Here is a 23,192-nt window from a genome sequence, read left to right as displayed (position 1 = left end):
ACGGTGCCAGATTAACAAAAGAAACTGTGAGTCATGATATTCATCTACTTTGTGAAAATTGAGCGTAAATTCAGTAGGGACAATCTAAGCGGTAAGGAAAAGGAAAAAACCTGTGCACAGGTGTATATTTTAGAGGATGAAAGTAAAATCCCATGCATGGGTTTATTTAACCAAAGAAGAGAAGTTAAAGAGAAAAAAGTTAGAATAATGAGTTGTGCAGACTAGACTATTTGTATACTGCAAGGGAATAAAGTCCCTGTAAGTCATGTACTTTGGGCGGAAAGTGTGAAAATTCAGCTAATGAGTAACAACACAGTAAGTTGAATATGCGGTGCCAGATTTCAAAAGAAACTGTAAGACATGGTATTCTTCTACTTAGTGAAAATTGAGCATAGAAGTTGTAAAACTTAAGTTAAAGAGAAGAAGAAAAGGAAAATCTCTAAAGGAAAGAAGTGAAATCCCATGCATGGGTTTATTTAACCAAGGAAGTGAAAGTGCAGATAAAAAGGATGATAAATAGCGTGCACCACATGGTACGTAGTAGAGTGAGTAACGTGAAGGCTAAACAGCCATGTTTAGAGGATGAAAAGTACCTGCATGTGTGAATCAGATGGCAGCGTGAACATTTATGTTATGTAATGGCTAGGTAATCGTTGAAGGGCTGGTTAGGTAAGAACATTCGGTAGGGATAGTCTTAGTTATCGGATCCAACCAGCAGACAAATTCAGTTGAGACAAAGATGAGTAAATGTTACTTAATCCACCAGGTCAGGCAACAAGATTCGGTAGGAAAAGACGGTATATAAATGGATCGATCCTAGACGACTGAGGGCAGAGGAAGAGAAGAAGAGGAATCGTTTTAAAAAGAGTCTTAAAATTAACATTTCTATTAAAGTCGACATCATTTACAATTGGGACTGAGTAAAAGTTCACTAAGTGTGGACTAAGTGTTGTCTTGTGTTGTTCTGTGTTGTTCTTTGTGTGCCATGGCTTTATATTGTTTGTATGTGCGTGTTGACATAAGCTCAGTCTGCAGAGCTTGTGTTTTGTGACATGTGGTCATTGCAGGCTGTGAAGCGAGAAGGGCTACAGAGGGAGAGATGGTGTTTTTAACTGATGAGTGATGACTGGAATTTATTAGGGAGTTGTTTGTTAAATCAGATGCATAGTTAAACAAAATGTGTCTTGGAATACAGTAGAAAGCAGGAACAAAGAAAGAAAGAAAAAACAGGGAAACATTTAGAATCCAGATTAATAATTGGGAAAATAATAATGATAATAGTAATAATAATGAAAGAAAGTTGAATAAAATAGACAAAGGAGATAGCTTATTTCATTTAGGTATAGTTTTTGTGGTAGTCTAGTCTCAAAGGGTGTGACATTTTGCATAAAACTGCATGAGAAAAACGGGGTGTTACTTTTTGTTATTTTGGGTGGAAATGATGTGCTTTTGAGTCTTGAGTGTCAGAGAGACCTGTATGAAATGATAAAACCTTGTTTAAGTTTTTATTGTAGCTGAATTTATTATAGCATGCGCGTTAGGCTATAACTAATAATATAATAGGATTAAGAAATAGTACACAAACTGGTTCTAATAGCTGATTCCTTGAGGTGAATGAGAACAGCTGTTCTGGTTAGACTCACATACAGTGACAGAGAGAAGAAGAGTTTCAGATACAAAAGCAAGCTTGTTAGAAAAAACTGTGGAAATGAGCCAAAATTCAAAGAATAGGTTGAAGGTTTGATTAAAATTGTTAAAAAATGAAATAATCTGTGTAATCTAGAATGATCTTCATTGACACGTCTTAAGGGTATTTGACGACATTTGGACACATTATCTACAATTAGGCTCAGGAGATATCAGAAGTCATGAGGAGAGACACAGGACGCTGTGTTCTCTTCAGGGATCCCACGGCAGAGAAGAAAACGGGGGACGCTCTGTCTCTTCTCAAGCCTTAAATAAACACAATCACTGCCCAGATGAAGTATCTCCTGAAAACATACATGCATACATTTAATATACTGTAGTGGACTGACTACTGTGATCCAATCCCTGACTCTACTAACAGACCTGACAGACTGAGAAGGAAAAGGAGAAAAAGAAAACTGTGTAAAATAAGAGATTGTACTGTGTGTGTGTGTGTGTGTGTGTCTGTGTGTAATGTGAAGAGTGTTTTGAACAGTATCAGCGTTTGTGCTGAAAGTTGTCCAAAGTGTGTTGGCAGTCAAACTTGTCTGTGTTACAGCTGAACCTCGTAATCTGAATGTGCTCAGTTACTAAATCAAATGTATTCATCTGGAAATGGTGTTTATGATGGTGTTGACATTTATTACTTTTATTGGTAAAGTTAAGATACATATTTACAGCTGATTGGAATAAAATTAACGGATAAATTAACAGTGTATCGCTGCTTAGTGACTTGAGTTATAGTGATTAGAAATGGTGCAAATAGCAACTAGAAAGTGAATGTGAAGTTAGAATTTCTGTGATTTTGGGCATAGCCTGGAGCAGTGTTCTCCTCGCTGTCTTAAAAAAAAGAAAAAAGAAAACTGGAGAAGTCAGTTTGAAGAAGGCGGGGCTATCTATGTTACCCTATAATTCTGTACAGTCACCTCCCAGTTCCTCTGTGAGACCTCAGTCTCCGCCCTCTCTCTTCCTTTCCTCAGCACAGACTCAAAACTTTGAGAAGGAGAAAACAGGATGATTAAAGCCGCTGTATGTAAGCTGCAAACACACAAGAGAGATTTGGTTAAAGACATTTAAATTGAACATATTTAAAAGACTTCAGATATATGCAAATATGTTGGTAGATGGATTTAGATCTTTAGGCTGTTTCTCATAATGAATTGTATTTTGCTGTAGCATTGAAACACTTTTCAACTAGTGCCTAGTTTGAATGAGATCAGGGATGTCATTTAAAAGTTTAAAGGAACAAATGTGGAGATTTAAACAATATTGGAGAGATTAACAATGTATATGATATCAGATATTGGTGTGGGGAGTAAACATCCTGACCTCATGAAGGGCATTCAAAAGATATCAGTGAAATGGGAGATACAGGATTAGAATGCATGGCCAAATGTGTGGAGTGAGGACATCTGAATTACAGATCAACAAAAGAAAAGGCAAAAAGCAGAAAACAGAAAACAACAAAAGAAAAGAAATTGGAATTTGTAATAATATGTTTCTTAAAAGACAGGTTATGATCTAATATACAGGCCCAACATACACCCACCAGATAGACTTTCTCCTGGTTAGTATACTATTTTAATTAAAGGTACTCAGGGTCGTTAGGTACCATACACTTGACCTTGGGAGGCTGATGTCCTGACTGCTAGACATTCATGAGGGGGCTAGTGAGTGGATGAGAGCATATGAAGAGAAAACAGTGGAAGACAATCTTGACACTTGGGGACTCAAGGTCTTGGGACATCAACAGTGGAGAACCTATACTGCACTCCAGATGAGATGAGACCAAGTTCAAGGCTTCTCAAAAGATGATGTGGAGAGAATGATGTGAATCTCCCACTACAATAGATCCAGAGGCACTGAAAAGTGAACATATTTTTGAGATACAAAATGAGACCATGACGAGAAAGCTGGCACAGTTAGAGCTTTGGGAATTGAAAATAAAAGCAAGATCGAAGACACAAGTTCCAGTGATGAACAGTGACGTGGACAATGTAACTCACAGCAGTGAATGATGACTTAAAGGACGCTGCCGCACCAGATGTGTGCTGTGGATGTGGTGAAACTGGACACATTGTGGAACACTGCACAAGTTCACGAGCTGACCCTGGTTGAGTGCAACGTGGTTGTGGAGCTCAGCCTGGTCAAGGTGAAGGTGTTAGTACATTTGTGAGCATAATATTTCTATAAGGGGGGAACTTTTGAAAAGTGACCACCAAAAAGGCCAAATTTGGCTTCTGCCCAAAGTTCCATTCATCAATTGGCAAGAAATGTGTTCAACAAGTAAACGATTATAAACTGTTCTCTACTGGAGATAAATTCATTTTGGAACAGTTTTGGAACGATCAAATAAATTTGTATGCAGAGTAGTTTAATACTACACTGAGAATCTCATTCCCAGATGGACGGTTTGGATATTTAATTATGAACCATGTAGGCATTAGAAATAATAAAGCAATACATAGTGATAGTGTTGAACCATTTTGGTCATTAGATTAAAGTAGTACCATCGGACGACCTTGGAGCAGAAACGGTTGATGAAAGATGTTTTTAGAATTTGAAAAAATGATTTGAATTGACTATTGGATTTGAATTGAATATTATTAAACTAAATGTAATCTGAGTTGGGGATTAGGTAAATTGGACGTTCTAAATTGACCATAGGTGTGAGTATGAGAGTGAGTGGTTGTTTGTCTATATGTGACCCTGCGATGGACTGACTGTTACTTAAGGTATGTCTGAGATTAGCACAGCATCTCTGCAATCCTCATATGGAGGATGGAGCGGTAGAAAATGGATGGATGGTTTGTCTATATTTCAGTATTTGTGTTGACATATATTAAATATCCTAAGGTAACTAAGAATTAAACAGCACGTATCATATCATATCATATTCAAAGCCAAGGTTTGGTTTAAGAGAATTAATGCAACGTTGACAACTAAGTTAAATGAAACGTGTACTAACACTACACTAAATTGAGAGTATGTTGAGTCACTGCATGCTAATTCACACCGGTGTTAACGCTGCATGAAATGCTAACAGGTCGATCTTTACTAATACTGCTGCTGAAAAGACTCACAATTGCTTCATCAAATAACCCACATTAGTTGACCCTCCGTAGGCTTGACCGTAGGTCTGTTTACTTTCAGAAAAGATGGTGGGAGGAGCCTTGCTGGAGACAGGAAGTTGAGTGACTGATGCTGCCTGTGAACCTGTGCACCTGAAGGGGGTCCAAAGAGAAGTGGAATGAGCCAGTGAGAGAAGAATCCTGTACTATGAGATGAGACCAACTTCATGAGCAGTCTAGGCTACAGAAGCGTGGCGTTGTGTCAACTGAGCCAGTGCATAGAAGTGTTGGACAAAATCAAGGATGAGAGCTGTTTTCAATCCAATAAACTGGTTTGGATGTTTTTCCAAGAAACATCTTCAAGTAAAAGGGAGCAACAGCTCAAGTGTGGACAGAAAGCATGGACTGTGGGCCCTGAACACGACAGGATGATTCAACCTATTCTGGACATTATATTATATTACATTGCATTAGGAGGCAACACTACTGAAGTTTTAATGTTCAAATAACACATGGAATCATATGATTGTGAATTGTTTACATATAGAAACCTGTATTTCTTATGTTCTCCTTTATTTCACTATGTATCTTTTATAGCATAGAATTTTGTTTTTTGTGATATAATCTCTGACACTGTTATAGATGTTTGAAACATTTTTGTTGTACACCAATATTACTCTTTGATAATATTGATAGAGAAAGTGTTACATGACCAAAAAAAGGGTCATAAAATTAGAAGGTAAATGGTAATTGTTAATTTTAATGGAGACTCCTTGTCCTGATTGGTTTAAGGATAGGTTTCTCCAATTTCACTTAGAAAAGGTCTCCTAGTCTTTTCCAAACCTTTTAGGAGAGGTGGTTTTCCTGATTGGGAGATGACAGCTGATCCTTGGGTTCCCTTACACCCACACGTGAAGAGTATTTGTTTTAAAGGAGTCTGACTGGAAGGAGATCAACGGATGTGGCTAAGTGTAGCCGAATTTGATCTGATTAAGATAAGTGATTAGTTTACCTAGTCTAAAATAGTTAAAATAATGTGCTACTAGGACACCAAATAGGAAATTACTTAATTAGCTGATCCCAAAATTTAAGTTTTTGAATAAAGTTTCTTACATTAGACATAAAACTGAATGAAGTGGATTTTGTTGAAGCAAGCAGGCAAGCATGTCAACGTACTGTGACAGAATATTGGCCGTGTCGCATTTCGGGACTCTATGAAGTCCCGGAGGAGGGAAATGTAGTGTCTGATTCAGCTAAATTGTCTAGACTGTGTTAGAGATGTGCATTGAGAAGTAAACAGGAACTTCCTCATGAGAGAGTTGACTTTGCATCACCTACAATCTGGGTACAACAGAAGTCTGTATGCCAGACCTGAAAACAATGCTTGTAAAAGAAGCGCAGATGCTTCCTGTGTTGACTCAATGGCACCGACGTCAAAACCTGAGCACTCTAAGATGTACGATCGTGAGAATGTATAGAATGAGCCGACACAACTTGTTTCCCAGGAAAAGGGGGAACCGTCAAATGTGGGGTTTAAGATAAGGATGTAAGAGAAACCCTTAAAAGTAGGAACCTGCTCCTAAGCAGGCAGAATTGTTCGGAGATTCGGCAAGAACATTCTCCCGAGCTGCTGCAGAGCTCGGTCTGATGCTTGACTTAACCAAATCAAATCCCTTTTGTTCCATACGAGTCTTGTGTCAGAGGGGTTCTTTCTACACCATCAACTCATCACCTATCGTTCGTAAGAAGAAGGAAGCCTGATTAAAAACCACATTTTCAAGCACATTTGTCAGACAGAATAAAAGCCTTATTCAATGACATATTTAACGTGTATTTAATAGAGGCGGGGCGGGGTGTGAAAATAGATGCGGTTGTGCGTGCGGGATGGAGCGGGTCAAATGATTAAATAAATGCGAATGTCTCTGCTGCCAAACAGCAGAGACAGTAGTTGACCGTTGATTTTTATTGTGCCTTAAAATGGAGCAATAATCTGTGATGGAGCAAAAACCTCCTTTAACCACAAACACAAATGTTCTCCACATAACATGGAGTAGAACGAAACAGGTTCATTAAGGAGACAATCCTTTACTAGTCTCCCATAGAAAACCACGTCATCATAGTTTCACGCAGGCTTGCTGTGATGACTCCGCCCACTTTGAGGAGGCGCTATGAAGTCATGAAAACAACATGGCTGATACTAAAGTGAGTCGAGTCGATTAGAGTAAAGTTGAGATCAGAGCAGTTATTTGATCACATTCATCACATTTCCTTCAGATGAGACTTGAGAAAACTTTGGTCTGTGGTTTGTTTCCTGTTCAGCAGCAGAATCACTTCACAGACGTTCAGCAGCTTCATGACGATCATTTCCTGCTTTCACAAGGTAACGAAACTAAACTCATCTCATCACACGTGACTTTGAGTGGACGTGATGTTTTTACTGTGAAGCTCATGAATCTCACGTCACTGACTCTTGTTCAGTGACTGAGGTTTTTACACAGAATGAATTGACCCTGGAGTGACTTAGAGAGGCTTAAATGTCTGGTGTAATACTGCAAACTTGTCTTATTATGGGATGTGAACATGTCCTGGTTCCTCTGAACGTGAAGAAGGCCCAACCCTTTTAAAGCAGCTCTGCTGACACAGTATAAATGCTGACATCTGCTGGTTGACATGTGATATTACACACTGGAATCACGTGGATGCTCACAACCCACGAGCTGAACTTCTGTATGGTCTTAATTCACTGAGTGATGGTTTGACATCAAACATATTTAAATGTAACATCTATAAACACAAAGTCTTGTTAACGACCAGATGTTGTTTGGAGCTCAAACGTCACCTGGTTGTAACAAAAGACTTTTCTACAAGTTCACTGTGTTTGTTTTTGTAGAGAGAGTCGTGTTCCTTTGTCACAGCTAAAGAATCAATCATGGAGTAAAAGTGACAGCTACAGTGAAAAGTGGAATTTCCTGTTCAATAATTCCTAAGATATGAACTCGTTTTCTTTTACTTTGACCTTTGTCTGAAAAGTGGATCCTCTCTCAGCTAACTTGGCTAGTGCTGCTAACTGCAAAACAATCACTTCCCTGTTACAGATCCATCATGTTCTTATGACTTAACTCCGCCTCCTCTGACTCACTCTGTCTCCATCAGCTGTTTAGTTTATTTCACATAGAAACAATATAAAAAAACACATAGACGATAACACATAAAAGTACATGTGACGTGCAGCAGAAACACGGATTGAAAAAGAAATGCACTGAAGATGAAAAAGTTGTGACTTTTTGTCGACGTGATGTTTTTACTGTGAAGCTCATGAATCTCACGTCACTGATTCTGTTGTTCAGCGACTAAAATGTTTGGAAATCACTGGTTTAGAGGACATTTGTGCTTTTGGTGAAAGAGAAGTTCTGCTGGACTCAAAGATCAGATAGTGACTGATCATTTTATGTTTCCGGTGAAAACAGATTACAGCCATTGTAGGTGAAAAAAAAGGATCCAGAGGACGAGGTCATATTTTGATAAGATTTAAGAAACTAAAGTTAAATAAACGTTTATTCTCAATCGTCACAATTAACGACATCTCTTCAAAGTCCAGATGTTTAACATACATATGTATCTATCTATTGGGCAGCTTCTTACCTGACCACCAGAGGGCGGGCTCTTCTGTTAAACCAGTGGACTCACCTGCAGTGAAGGGCTGTAAAGTGTGATGCAAACAGCGTCTTGAGTGAGTTGTGAGTCGAGCTGTGACGTTCATGAACGAGTCAAATCTTTTAACGGCTCTTTGAAATGAACCAGTAACTGAGTGACTGACAGTCCATTATTAGCATAAACCAATGGGCTGTGCCGATTGTTCAGTCAGCCAATGAGGGTCATGTCGGCCAATTCTGTGGTTAAAAAAAGTCTTCTTGCTGACCGGCCCACATTAGGTCAATGTGGTCCACCCATGTTAGCAGAACTTGTAATGAGCGAGTTTTATTCTCCCAGCAGGTGGCGCTCTGCTATGAATCAGCTCAAGGACAGTGAAGAGGAAGCTCCGCCCTCTAAAACCACTCTGTGTGAGGAACATGAGGGTCAGAGGTGAGATGAGGATCTCATGGATCATGTGACTCGTCTCCATGTCACAGCTCAGTGTTTTATTTACACATCATGTGTTTGTAGGAGGATCCATCAACAGAGACCAGACTCTGCTGGACCTGGACCTGGACCCAGCTGTGTGTCCATGAAGAGTGACTGGTCCATGAATGAACCTGTGAGCTTCAAACAAGAACAGAGGTCAGATGATGGAGAGTGGAGGTCTTCACAGGTCAACAACTCAAATGATCCACCATGTAGCACCAGAGACACCTAATATTTGAGAATTCAGACCCAGACCCATGCAGACCTAAGACATTCTGGACCAAGTCACAAACAGACCCGTCCCCATTTAATCTCAGATCTGGACCCATGAAAAAAATAAGAAATGTTGAATAATTGTGGAACAGTCCTGGCTCACGTGCTTGGGTTTGGGTAAAGTGATCTGACTGAAGATGTGGAAGTGTTAAATGTGTTAATCAGTGTAGTGTTTGACACCATCTGGGTCACACTCAACCATTTCTGACACAAACCTGTTTTCCTTGTTATCTTCCTTCATGTTATTGTCCAACCTTAATGAGATCAATCACAGCAGATGTTGTATTTACATGTCATGTCCTGTGTTTGTAGGAGGATCCATCAACAGGGACCAGACTCTGCCAGACCTGGACCTGGACGCAGCTGTGTGTCCATGAAGAGTGACTGGTCCATGGATCAACCTGTGAGCTTCAAACAAGAACTGAGGTCAGATGATGGAGGGTGGAGGTCTTCACAGGTCAACAACTCAAATGATCCACCATGTAGCACCAGAGACACCTAATATTTGAGAATTCAGACCCAGACCCATGCAGACCCAAGACATTCTGGACCCAAGTCCCAAACAGACCCGTCCCCATTTAATCTCAGATCTGGACCCATGAAAAAATAAGAAATGTTGAATAATTGTGGAACAGTCCTGGCTCACGTGCTTGGGTTTGGGTAAAGTGATCTGACTGAAGATGTGGAAGTCTTAAATGTGTTAATCAGTGTAGTGTTTGACACCATCTGGGTCACACTCAACCATTTCTGACACAAACCTGTTTTCCTTGTGTCTCCTGATACTGTAGATCATTAATGAGATCAATCAGAGCAGATGTTGTATTTACATGTCATGTCCTGTGTTTATAGGAGGATCCATCAACAGGGACCAGACTCTGCCAGACCTGGACCTGGACCCAGCTGTGTTTCCATGAAGAGTGACCAGTCTATAGGTCGTATTATTAACTTCAAGGATGGACAAAAACATGGTGAACTGATGTAAGAATTTCACACATAGTAACACACACTTACATGATCCTCCACCAGGGGGAGCCTGTCTAGTCCAAAACATGTTGAATCCAGAAAAACACTCTTCTTTTCTTTGGTGGACCAATGTTGTTTTTCTGTCTCCACTAAACGTCTTCAGCCTGTCCTCGTCTCTGAATACGTTTCCAGCAGTAAATCTAGTCAGAGTCCGTGATTGGTCAGGGACTCATGGACAAGCCTCTCTGATTGTGTCTTTGAGACTTCACACATAACAAACACTAGAGACTGTCCTTCAGGGACTTTTATCTTCAACCTGTCAAACTCATGTCATGTGAACTTGGCTGAAGAAGAATCGTAGGTGCAGCACATTGAAAACCTCGTAGAAACAAATGATTGTTTAGTAAATGACACTGAATCTTTTCTCCTCAGAGTTGATCAGCAGAGGACAGAGGTTCTCAGTGGTCAGTCTGTCCAGCAGCATGGAGCAGACCTGGACTCCATATTTAAGGTGTGTAAATGTACAAACATGACACTACTGTTAATACTGAAGCAGAGTCCTGGGGCCTCATGTATAAACCGTGCGTACGCACAAAAAGACGGCGTACGCTTGCTTTCACGCACAGACGGCATGTATAAAAATGTACTTGGTGTGGAAGTTTGCGCATCGCAGCGCAAACTCTGGAGCTGCCGTGAGAATTTGCCGAGAGCTCCGCAAACTCTTGTCAGGTGGAGACGCTGCAATATTAAGCTCTGAAACTTATCACAGTGTTTGAAAATAATATTATTAATGTGTCTACAGTGACAAACATGAATTTTCTGTGACAAACAATACTGATACACCACGTACGTTTGAACATATGTGGATAACATCAGAGAGGACACTGAAGACAAAACTGATCCTGTGAGCGAACACACACACACTACAAACCTGTGTGTGTGTGTGTGTGTGTGTGTGTGTGTGAGAGAGAGGGAGACTCACTTATTTACTTTGAGCAAATTACTGAAATTAATTTTCCACAGATGAATATTTTCTTTATGTAACACAGTGATGTAAACACAGCTGCTGACATGAACACATGAACACATGAACACACGTCAGTCTATAATGTTTCAAACGCAAAATAGTGTTACAGACTCATTTGTTGTAAGAAAACGGGACTTGAACGTTGAGTAGAACATTTTCTTTATCCCATTTTAATCCACACGATAACGAAATAACTACGAAAAAGTTATTCCGCCACCGCTGCGCCTTTCATCGGAAGAGAAAGGAGCAGCATCCACAACACAATCAGTGACAGTAATGAATGGTTACATGGAGTAACTCCGTGAACTCTGTCTGCTTATTTTGTGCGTAATGTGTGTCGATGATGACGTGTGACACTTATAGATTGTTGAAATAATCTGTAAATTCAGCTCACATGGATCAGTCATGTCTAAACATACATGTTACACCAGAAAAAAACATGCACAGGATCAACTATCAATGCACAGCCAGTTTTTTAAGCATCAATATTAATATGAGAGCAGTCGCTGTGACCCTGACATTTAGTTCCTTTGTGTTTATAACTAATTCCAAAAAAAACCAACCAAAATAATCTATTTTTACAGATTTATACATCATAAATTGACGAGTTGATCGTGCACTTTCCTTCTTTTTCTTTTATTTCCCTCTTTCTTTGCTGCAGCAGTTGTCCTTTTTCTTCAGGACGAAGGCGTTTTAGAGTCATTTGTATATTCATTTGTGGGTGGGCGTGGTGTGTTCCTCATTCATCTCCGCTCAGTTTCACCTTTGATGGGATGTATGAAGAAAAGGTGCGCAGGACTTGGCGTACGCCCAGTTTTATAAATCTGAGATTTTCTTTGCGTACGTACTTTATACATTTTGTGCGTACGCCGTCTTTTAGTATGAAAGCTGCGCACTCTTTTATACATGAGGCTCCTGGTCCTGACAGTCTGGATGCTGCTCTGTGGACCTGCAGGACTTCACTCTGTCATGATCATCTGAGGTTAAACTTCACATGTTCTGTTCCAGCTGCTGGAGGAGAACATCATCTGCTTTGTGAAGAACGAGCTGAAGAAGATCCACAAGGTTCTGGATACAGATCACACAGAAGTCTCAGAGAGTCAGAGGGAGGATGAGGAGCAGAGGAGCAGCAGAGAGGCCTTTCTGAAGATCACAGGGGACTTCTTAAGGAGGATGAAGCAGGAGAAGCTAGCTGACAGTAAGAGGACTTTTAATGTGAAAGGAAGAACATCTTATTTTCTCATTCTCCACTCACTGATTTTTTTTTTCTTGTGTTCTATCAGAAATCAGAGCTCCAGCTTGTCGACGTGAACTCAAATCAAACCTGAAGAAGAAGTTCCAGTGTTTGTTTGAGGGCGTGGCTAAAGCAGGAAACCCCACCCTTCTGAATGAGATCTTCACAGAGCTTTACATCACAGAGGGAGGGACTGGAGAGGTCAATGAAGAACATGAGGTCAGACAGATTGAAAGAGCTTCCTGGAAACCAGACAGACCAGAAACATCCATCAGACAAGAAGACATCTTTAAAGCCTCAGCTGGAAGAGACGGACCAATCAGAAGAGTGATGACAAAGGGCGTGGCTGGCATTGGGAAAACAGTGTTAACACAGAAGTTCACTCTGGACTGGGCTGAAGACGAAAGCAACCAGGACGTACAGTTCATGTTTCCCTTCACCTTCAGAGAGCTGAATGTGCTGAAAGAGAAGAAGTTTAGTTTGGTGGAACTCATCCATCACTTCTTCACTGAAACCAAAGAAGCAGGAATCTGCAGGTTTGAAGACTTTAAGGTGGTCTTCATCTTTGATGGTCTGGACGAGTGTCGACTTCCTCTGGACTTCCACAACACTGAGATCCTGACTGACGTCACAGCGTCCACCTCAGTGGACGTGCTGCTGACAAACCTCATCAGGGGGAAACTGCTTCCCTCTGCTCGCCTCTGGATAACCACACGACCTGCAGCAGCCAATCAGATCCCTCCTGATTGTGTGGACATGGTGACAGAGGTCAGAGGGTTCACGGACCCACAGAAGGAGGACTACTTCAGGAAGAGGTTCAGAGATGAGGAGCAGGCCAGGAGGATCATCTCCCACATCCAGACATCACGAAGCCTCCACATCATGTGCCACATCCCAGTCTTCTGCTGGATCACTGCAACAGTTCTGGAGAACATGCTGAAAACCAGAGATGGAGGAGAACTGCCCAAGACCCTGACTGAGATGTACATCCACTTCCTGGTGGTTCAGTCCAAAGTGAAGAGGGTCAAATATGATGGAGGAGCTGAGACAGATCCACACTGGAGTCCAGAGAACAGGAAGATGATTGAGTCTCTGGGGAAACTGGCTTTTGAGCAGCTGCAGAAAGGAAACCTGATCTTCTATGAATCAGACCTGACAGAGTGTGGCATCGATATCAGAGCAGCTTCAGTTTACTCAGGAGTCTTCACTCAGATCTTTAAAGAGGAGAGAGGCCTGTACCAGGACAAGGTCTTCTGCTTTGTCCATCTGAGTGTTCACGAGTTTCTGGCTGCTCTTCATGTTCATCTGACCTTCATCACCTCTGGAACAAATCTGTTGTCAGAACCAACAACAAGCCAGTTGACCAGACCGTTTGGAAAAAAACCTAAACTGAATCATCTGCACCAGAGTGCTGTGGACGAGGCCTTACTGAGTCCAAATGGACACCTGGACTTGTCCCTCCGCTTCCTCCTGGGTCTTTCACTGGAGACCAATCAGAAGCTCTTGAGAGGTCTACTGACACAAACAGGAAGTGGTTCACAGACCAATCAGGAAACAGTTGAGTACATCAAGAGGAAGATCAGTGAGAATCTGTCAGCAGAGAGAAGCATCAACCTGTTCCACTGTCTGAATGAACTGAACCATCGTTCTCTTGTGGAGGAGATCCAAGAGTCCCTCGCATCAGGAAGCCTGTCCACAAAGACACTGTCTCCAGCTCAGTGGTCAGCTCTGGTCTTCATCTTACTGTCATCAGGAAAAGATCTGGAAGAGTTTGACCTGAAGAAATACTCTGCTTCAGAGGAGGCTCTTCTGAAGCTGCTGCCGGTGGTCAAAGCCTCCAACAAAGCTCTGTACGTGGATCAGTATATAAATATTAATAAGACATATTCTAAAGAGCACAAGACAAACATGTTTAACCTTTTGTTCATCACTGTTTTCTACCTCAGACTGAGTGGCTGTAACCTCTCAAAAAGAAGCTGTGGAGCTCTGTCCTCAGTCCTCAGCTCTGTGTCCTCTCGTCTGAGACACGTGGACCTGAGTAACAACGACCTGCAGGATCCAGGAGTGAAGCTGCTGTGTGATGGACTGAAGAGTCCTCACTGTTCTCTGGAGACTCTCAGGTTGGTGCTCAGCTGATTTATTTGGACAATTCTACTCTGATTATTTTTTTATTTTATTTTTTTATAATTGATTTTTTATTGACATTCAGAAACAGACATTCACATCCGGCAAAACATACATGCATACATCTCACATCTGTTGTCTGCTCTAAATGCCTAGACAAAAAAAAACAAACAATGAAAAAAGGAAAAACACACATTAGCAAATATGTACAAGTTAGATATCCACAGTTCCTCCAGCAGACAGGGGAATTATCATCATAGTGAGACTTCTGAGAAGGTGTAATAAAGTACCTAATCAAGCGTTTCCATCCAAATTCCCTCCACTTCTGTGAGCTGGTACATCTCCATTGATACCTCCAAATTGTTGTCCATTCTTCCTCCGATATATTTATCCCTCCTTCCTTCTCCCATTTTATTTTAATATATGAAGTAGAGTGAGATTTCACATTAGACAGACCCTTATATAAGCATGACACAGTTTTAATAATAGCTTCCGAATCGTAGGCTTTTGTAAATAATTGAATTAGACATGTGTTTATCTTTGTTAGATTTTTCATCTTTGTATTGACGTAATGCCGTAACTGCAGGTATCTATAAAAGTCTTGTTTTTCTAAAACATGTGTCCTTTTAAGCGTTTCAAAACTGAGTAACTTTCCATCTTTCATTACTCTACATAAGGCTGTTATACCGTTAGCTATCCAGTCCTTAAATCTAGAATCCAATTTATTAGGTCTAAAATCCGAATCATAAGCACACCATTTAAGAGCCAAAATATCATTTTCAAGTTTATGTTCTTTTATAATAATTTTCCATACTTTAAGGGTCCACGCCACCCATGGATTATCAATGTTATTTATGTGGGTTTGCAAGTTATTATCAGCTAAAATTGCCTGTATGGGGATGGAGGGCATTTTTTCCTCAATGCTTTTCCATTGAGCTGTATATGACGGGTTGCACCAGCATACCACTGCTCTCATCTGTGCTGCAAAATCATAATATCTAAAATAAGGCAAGCCCCATCCTCCCTTTTGTTTAACCAGCTGTAAGGTTTTGAGGCGAACTGCTATATACCTGGATAGCAGTTTGTCCCACTCGTTAAATTGGTTTTGGTTAATCTCTATTGGCAATGTTTGAAATAAATATTAAATTCTTGGCAATATAATCATTTTAATAGAGTCAATTGTTGAACTAAGGCTAAAGAAGGGAATTAAGTTCCATCTTGCTATATCATCCTTTATTTTTTTATGTATGGGTGAATAGTTATATTCCGATCATTTTGTAAGATCTTTTGGTAGGTTGATGCCTAAGTATTTAAAGGACTCTGTTTGCCATGTCAAGGGGTAGCTACTTTTGATTTCTCTTGGTGGGCTTTACTCATGTTGCTTTACTCATGTTGATTTTGTACCCAGATAATTGGCCATATTGTTCAAATGCTTGCATCAATTTAGGCAGAGAGTGAGTTGGTTGCGCAAGGTATATCAAAATATCGTCTGCATAACAGGCCAATTTATATTCCGTCCCTTTAATAATGATTCCCCTAATATCTTCTCTTTGTCTGGAAGCTAGTGGTTTCAAATATAATGCGAAGAGTAGTGGTGACCATGCACAGCCCTGTCTGGTGCCCCTTTCTAGGGTAAAACTATTTGACAATATCCATTGACCTTGACCCTGGCGGTAGGTTTGTCATATAGTGCCTGTATGGTTTTAATAATTGTATCGTGGAAGCCAATTCTATGCAACACTCTGTAGAGAAAAATCCAGTTAACCGAATCAAAGGCCTTTTCAGCATCTACGCTCATCACAATTGCTTCAGTTTGATTTCTTTGTATATGATCCATAATATGTAGTGTCTTTGGTATATTGTCTTGTGTTTGGCGTTGGTGTATGAAATCTGTCTGATCATTATGTATCAGTGTCGGCAGGAATTCTTCTAATCGTTTGGCCATAACAGAAGTAAATAATTTATAGTCCACATTAAGAACAGAGATTGGCCTAAAAGAGCCACACTCCACTTTATCCTTGCCTTCTTTTGGTATGGCTGAAATTATTGCCTCCTTCCAGCTGGGTGGCGTTTGCGCATTTTTTAAAGCCCAATTCAGAGTAGGAAGTAAAACAGGTATTAGTTCTTTTTTAAATTCCTTGTACCACTCTGCCGTGTAGCCATCAGATCCTGGTGATTTGCTTAATTTAAGTCTACCAATTGCAACTTTTAATTCTTCTTCAGTTATATCCGCAGTCATCATTTTATTTAGATTTTCATCGAGAGTGGGTAAATCTAGGGAATTCAGGAAGCTGTCAATTTGGGCCACACTCCCACCTGGGACTTCAGAATATATGGTTTTGTAAAACAAAAGCTTCCTGAATTTCATTTAGTTTATTTTTTATCGCTTTTGTCCTTGGATCCCTAATTTTATGAATTGTATTTTCGGCTATCCTTTTTTTCAATTTCCATGCCAATACTTTCATAGATTTGGAGCCACTTTCGTAGTGTTTCTGTTTCAGAAACATTAAATCTTTCTCGATTTCTTGTGTGGCCAAATTATTAATTTCATTCCTGGTGTGTCTAATTTCTCTCAATGTATTCTGTGCCAAATCTAATTTATGTTTTCCTTCTAGTACCTTTAGCTTGTTTTTTAAATCCTCTAACTTTTTATTCCTATTTTTCTTCTTAAATGATGATATTGCTATAATTTTTCCCCCTCAGAACAGCCTTCAGAGTATCCCATAACATGGGAGGTAAAACCTCTCCAGTATTATTGAATTCTAAGAAGAGACACATTTCTGATTTAATTTGTGCCTTAAAAGACAGATCATTCAACAGACTGGAATTCAATTTCCATGTATTATTTTTTGATCGCAGGCCAAAATCAGCGGATAAGTATACTGGTGCATGGTCACTTAGATCTATTGTCCCGATTCCACAAGTATGTATTTTATCTTTATCCTTCCCAAATGTTATGAAATAATCTATTCTTGTACAGAGAGAGTGAGGAGCAGAGTAGTAAGTGTAATCCCTTCTGTTAGGGAAAAAATCTCGCCATATATCAATCAAGCCCACCTCCTCAAATAGGAGTGTTTACTTTCTTATAGAAGGACTTCCTATCCTGGGTTTTTCCACAAGATGAGTCCAACTTTGGCTGCAGATGTATATTTAGATCCCCTCCACAGATCAAGAGGCCTTCTGTTTCAGTTACCATGATATTGGTTATTTTTTGGAAGAAACTAATGTCACTCCCTGGGGGTGCATAGACATTCAGTAAGGTAATTGGATTCCCATCTATCTTACCCCATACTTAAAATAAACGTGCCCTCTTTATCACCCATTTCGAATACTTTTTCAAAATGTAGCTTGTTTGAAATGAGAATAGCAACTCCTCTTCTATGCCCTGATTTGTATGAAGAAAAAAACAGATTTGTAAAGCCCCTTTTCTTTAGCTTTATATGCTCCTTGTCTGTCAAATGGGTCTCTTGTAAATAAACCACATGGGCTTGTTCTGTTCTCACTTTAGATAGGATTTTACTACGTTTAACTGGATTCAACAGCCCATTGACATTAAAGGAAATTAATTTTAATTTGTCACTAGCCATACTTATTTACTTGTAAGTGCACCTACAAACTTAACAAGATGAAAATTGAAAGATCTGCTCCCTGAACAAATAACAACACCAAACATAAGCAAGAAATAGAAAAAAGGACAAACAAAAAGAGTGATCCCAAGGCCGGGGTCTCTAAGAAAAGACCCTGGCCTGAGCTAGATAAAATATCTAGCTGTGAGGGAAAGCCTCTCCCACCTGTGGGCTGAGGGCCCCCACCATGGCGCTCTAAAAAAGAAAAGAAAAGGTCTCTGTTCATTCCACAGAAAATGTGTCCTTATACAGCAACCCTCGCCTGTATATATATTCTCATCATGTGGTGAATATAGCACGTTCTGTTTAGCTTTCCAACTCTTCAAAAATCAGTCAAAGCTTATACTTCTTCTGGAGAGGATGGGGACTGCCTTCTGAAAGCTCGCAGTTTCTCCTTGATACCCTTCTCTCGCTCCTCACCTGTCCCTGATTATTTTTTTAATTACATATGTGAATAGATTTTCTTGAACTCCTCCTCAGAATGAGTGGCTGTAAACTCTCAGAGAGAAGCTGTGAAGCTCTGTCCTCAGTCCTCAGCTCTGTGTCCTCTTGTCTGAGACACGTGGACCTGAGTAACAACGACCTGCAGGATCCAGGATTGAAGCTGCTGTGTGATGGACTGAAGAGTCCTCACTGTTCTCTGGAGACTCTCAGGTCAGAACTCTGACTCAGACTCTTTCCTTCTTTAGGTTCTTGTTGATGCAGATGTTTTTTTTCTGAATCACTGAGTTCATCATATCTTCTTAACTCCAGTCTGTCAGGTTGTCTGGTCTCAGAGGAAGGATGTTCTTCTCTGACCTCAGCTCTGAACTCCAACCCCTCCCATCTGAGAGAACTGGACCTGAGTAACAATGACCTGCAGGATCCAGGAGTGAAGCTGCTGTGTGATGGACTGAAGAGTCCTCACTGTTCTCTGGAGACTCTCAGGTCAGAACTCTGACTCAGACTCTTTGCTTCTTAAGGTTCTTGTTGATGAAGATGTTTTTTCTGAATCACTGAGTTCATCATATCTTCTTAACTCCAGTCTGTCAGGTTGTCTGGTCTCAAAGGAAGGATGTTCTTCTCTGACCTCAGCTCTGAACTCCAACCCCTCCCATCTCAGAGAACTGGACCTGAGTAACAATGACCTGAAGGATCCAGGAGTGAAGCTGCTGTGTGATGGACTGAAGAGTCCTCATTGTTCTCTGGAGACTCTCAGGTCAGAACTCTGACCCAGACTCTTTGCTTCTTTAGGTTCTTGTTGATAAAGATGTTTTTTTCTGAATCACTGAGTTCATCATATCTTCTTAACTCCAGTCTGTCAGGTTGTCTGGTCTCAAAGGAAGGATGTTCTTCTCTGACCTCAGCTCTGAACTCCAACCCCTCCCATCTGAGAGAACTGGACCTGAGCTACAATCATCCAGGAGACTCAGGAGAGAAGCTGCTGTCTGCTGGACTGAAGAGTCCTCACTGGAGACTGGACACTCTCAGGTATTCTCCTCTTCCTCCTCCTCCTTCCTCTTCATGTTCATCAGCAGTATTCAAACTTGTCAGCAGGTTCAGGTTGAAGATGTCCTGTTATTATGTTTTCCTCTGTCAGTGAGTATAACCAAACATTAGTTACACTTTTTAAACACCTGTTGTTCTTCTCCGTCTTCTGGCTCCTCCCTTTAGGGGGCGCCACAGCAGATCATCTGCCTGATAGATATTGTTCTTGTTTGACAATAAACTAGAAAACTAGAAACAAACACTAGACTCTGGTGAGAACGAGTGAATGTCACGTAGTTCAGCCTGAGAAACGACCAGAACCATGAACTGGACAGATCATCTGCACAGAGTAGCAGCATCATGTGAGAAGTCCTGGTACTGGTTACAGAACAGTCCTGGTCCACTTCAAACAGTCTACGGTCAAACTAAAGTAAAGATGTCTTTATTCTGTGGTGTTTGTAGTGAGTTGTGTACGAGATGTTCGTCATCTAACAGCTACAATCAAGTTGTTCTTCATTCTTCATTCAACGGTGAAAACACACAAGTTTTGGAAGCAGCAGTAACAGCGACGAGCCTCCGCAGCAGCAGCTGCATAAGTAGCCATGTGTTTCCTCTGTGACGCGCAGCTGAAAAAACCACGAAAGCACTGGAAACTAGGTATCGATTCAAGCAAGTGATCAAACAACCGTAATTCAAATACAAAGTTTATGCTTTTTAGACCCACAATACTGCGATTTGATACACTGTAAAAAATACAAATGAAATCCCTCTATTTTATCTATTTTCTTTGTTTACTTGGTTTGTGCTGGGCCAACTTGTTGCTGGTTTACTCGTGGTGGGTTTCAAATGTATAAACAGAAGTTGTCTTCTGTGTTGTCCACGTGGTGGCGCTGCTGAGTAAATGCGTAGCCTCCTGAAACTGTGGTCTCCGGTTCTGCAGACACCGGCCGTTTCTCAATATCCATACTTGTGCGTACTTGTGCGTACTTGCTAGAAAATCCACGGCATGTGGAAGTTATATGGCAGTTTTTTGTGATTTTTGTTGCCATGGTTACTTGAAACGCTTAGTAATAGTCAAAGCACACAAGTCCCGGTCGAGCCGCACGTTTTGATATAACGTGTGGGGGTTTTCTCAAAACTGTGGGAGGAGTTAGACGTCAAAGTTTTGGGTGGAAGAATACAGAGAGACTGACAAGCCCCTCCCAAAGTCCCCTCTGCTCCTTACACACGCGCACGCACACACACGCCTGTCTCTATCTCTCCAAAATCAGCAGAGAAAGCAGAGAAAACAGCATGTTTTAAAGTTGTCATATTTCAAGAACGGTTGATGATAGAGATACAATTTTTGGTTTGTGAGCGTCAGGAGGCTTTCGGCAACTCCCACATTTAAATTTGTGACAAACGGACGTTTTATATACTGAAAAAAATGCTGGAAAATCTATATAAGGTTAGTTTTGCTTTTCTGAGGCAGAATTGTTCGGAGATTCGGCAAGAACACATTCTCCCGAGCTGCTGCAGAGCTTGGTTCTGACGCCTGACTTGTGACTAAATCAAATCCCTTTGTTCGGTACAAGTCCTGTGTCAGTGGGGTCTTCTCCTGCATCATCAACTCATCACCTATCGTTCATAAGAAGAAGGAAGCCTGACAAAAACGACAAAAACGATAAGCTCCGCCTCTGCGGACGCTCGGCGCTCACTGTGCCCGGCACAGAGCAGCGTGACCTCGGCCTGTCCTGATGAAATGATCCGCTGGCTCAGACGTCGCTGTCATTAGATGCTCGGTGTGATCCATAGATTTGTTGTTGACGTGTTATTTTGTTTTTAATGGAAACGTTTTGACCTGACAGTTTAAAAGTTTGTATATTGTTAATGTTTTATTTATTCTAACTTTGAATGTTAGATTTATATTAAAGTCGCACGGTCATTGTATCTGTATTTAAATATAATATGTAAATATTAGATATGTAGAGTAGTATATATATTTGTACAAGTCATATATATATATACATATATACTACTCTACAATGCTGTAATATATCTATTTTCCACATTGTATAACTTGTATTGTATATTTTAATAGAAATAAATTAATAAATGAAGTTAAATATTTAAAATGTAAAAATAATAACAACATATATATGCATTTGTTAAAAGTATTTCATATGTTCATTTATCAACACCGTAGGTGGCGCTAATGAGGCTGCAGCACTGCAGCACTACAGCAGAACTACAGCAGAACAATACATACATACTTGCATACTTGAGTATTGAGAAACAACCACATACTTGTGTACTCCCGTACTTGGCAAGTATATACTCCCAGCGTACTTCTCAAGTATATACTTCCCAAGTAAGCAAGTACATACTTGCTTACTTGAGTATTGAGAAACAGCCACCGTCTTCTCTTTGAAACACACCTGTCCTTGTAGTTCATCATTGTGTCCACCAGAGTGCGTCATTAAGACAACAGTTTGGACTCATGTTGGACAGAAACTCATTCAGACTGTTTCTTCCTCCAGGATGGACCATGCTGGAGAGCAGTGGTTAAAACCTGGTGTCAGGAAGTGTAAGTATGGATTTACAGGAAATAACAACATATCAGCTGATCATCAATAAACTGCAGCTGTGTCTCGTTGTCTTCATCAGATTCATGTGAACTGGAACTGGACACAAACACAATGAGCAGAAAACTCAAACTGTCTGACGACAACAGGAAAGTGACCGGTGTGACAGAAGATCAGTCGTATCCTGATCATCCAGACAGATTTGACGTCTGTCCTCAGCTGCTGTGTAGACCTGGTCTGACTGGTCGCTGTTACTGGGAGGTCGAGTGGAGAGGAGATGTTTTTATATCACTGAGTTACAGAGGAATCAAGAGGAAAGGCAACAGTTCTGACTCTTTGTTTGGAGATAATGATCAGTCCTGGAGTCTGTTCTGCTCTGATGATGATGGTTACTCTGTCCTTCACTGTGGGACAGAAACACCCATCATGTCCTCTGTCTCTCACAGAGTATCAGTGTATGTGGACTGTCCTGCTGGGACTCTGTCCTTCTACAGCGTCTCCTCTGACTCACTGATCCACCTCCACACCTTCAGGACCACATTCACTGAACCGGTTTATCCTGGGTTCCTGGTCTGGCGTGGTTCCTCAGTGTCTCTGTGTCCTCTGTAGGACATGAAGAGACAGCAGCTTCAGTGGTGGACGAGGTCAAAGCTCGTCTCAGTCATTCTTTGTTGAAACCATCAATAAATAAAGACTTAAAAAATCAACATGTCTGTCATTAACTGAGCCGCCGTCCTGCGCTGTGAGCGCCCCCTGCTGCTGAGAACCAGCCTGAAACACACAGGTTTACACACACTGAGATAAAAATAACAAAAAGTGAATGTTTGAAAGTGAAATTAAAAGATACAGAAAGTAAAATCAATTAAAAATGAATAAATGCTTTATATAAAATAAAAAGAAAGAAGTCAAAATAATATAAAATAAAATTCAAGGTTTTCAATCCAATAGAAAACAAAGTAAATAAAGATGTTAAGAGTTTGACTCTTTGTCTGAAGAACATCATCTTCTCACTGACGAGCCTTTCTGTCCCAGCAT

At 40.6% G+C, this 23,192-nt stretch overlaps 1 protein-coding gene across 1 annotated transcript; it reads left to right on the top strand.

Annotated features, from left to right (window-relative positions):
• The first annotated feature begins 10,037 nt into the window (after positions 1 to 10,037).
• LOC131443504 (NACHT, LRR and PYD domains-containing protein 12-like) lies at positions 10,038 to 22,828 on the top strand. The gene is made up of 11 exons (XM_058613190.1): positions 10,038 to 10,130; positions 10,548 to 10,626; positions 12,151 to 12,340; positions 12,426 to 14,226; positions 14,323 to 14,496; positions 18,607 to 18,780; positions 18,880 to 19,053; positions 19,151 to 19,324; positions 19,423 to 19,596; positions 22,113 to 22,159; positions 22,240 to 22,828. Exons 1-11 carry the CDS (start codon positions 10,063 to 10,065, stop codon positions 22,764 to 22,766), a joined length of 3,582 nt encoding a protein of 1,193 aa, XP_058469173.1. The 5' UTR covers positions 10,038 to 10,062; the 3' UTR covers positions 22,767 to 22,828.
• The last annotated feature ends 364 nt before the right edge of the window (positions 22,829 to 23,192 follow it).

Source organism: Solea solea, chromosome 17 (assembly GCF_958295425.1).
Source record: "Solea solea chromosome 17, fSolSol10.1, whole genome shotgun sequence".
NCBI classification, from domain to species: Eukaryota; Metazoa; Chordata; class Actinopteri; order Pleuronectiformes; family Soleidae; genus Solea; species Solea solea.
This window is presented reverse-complemented; position numbering and strand designations above follow the sequence as displayed.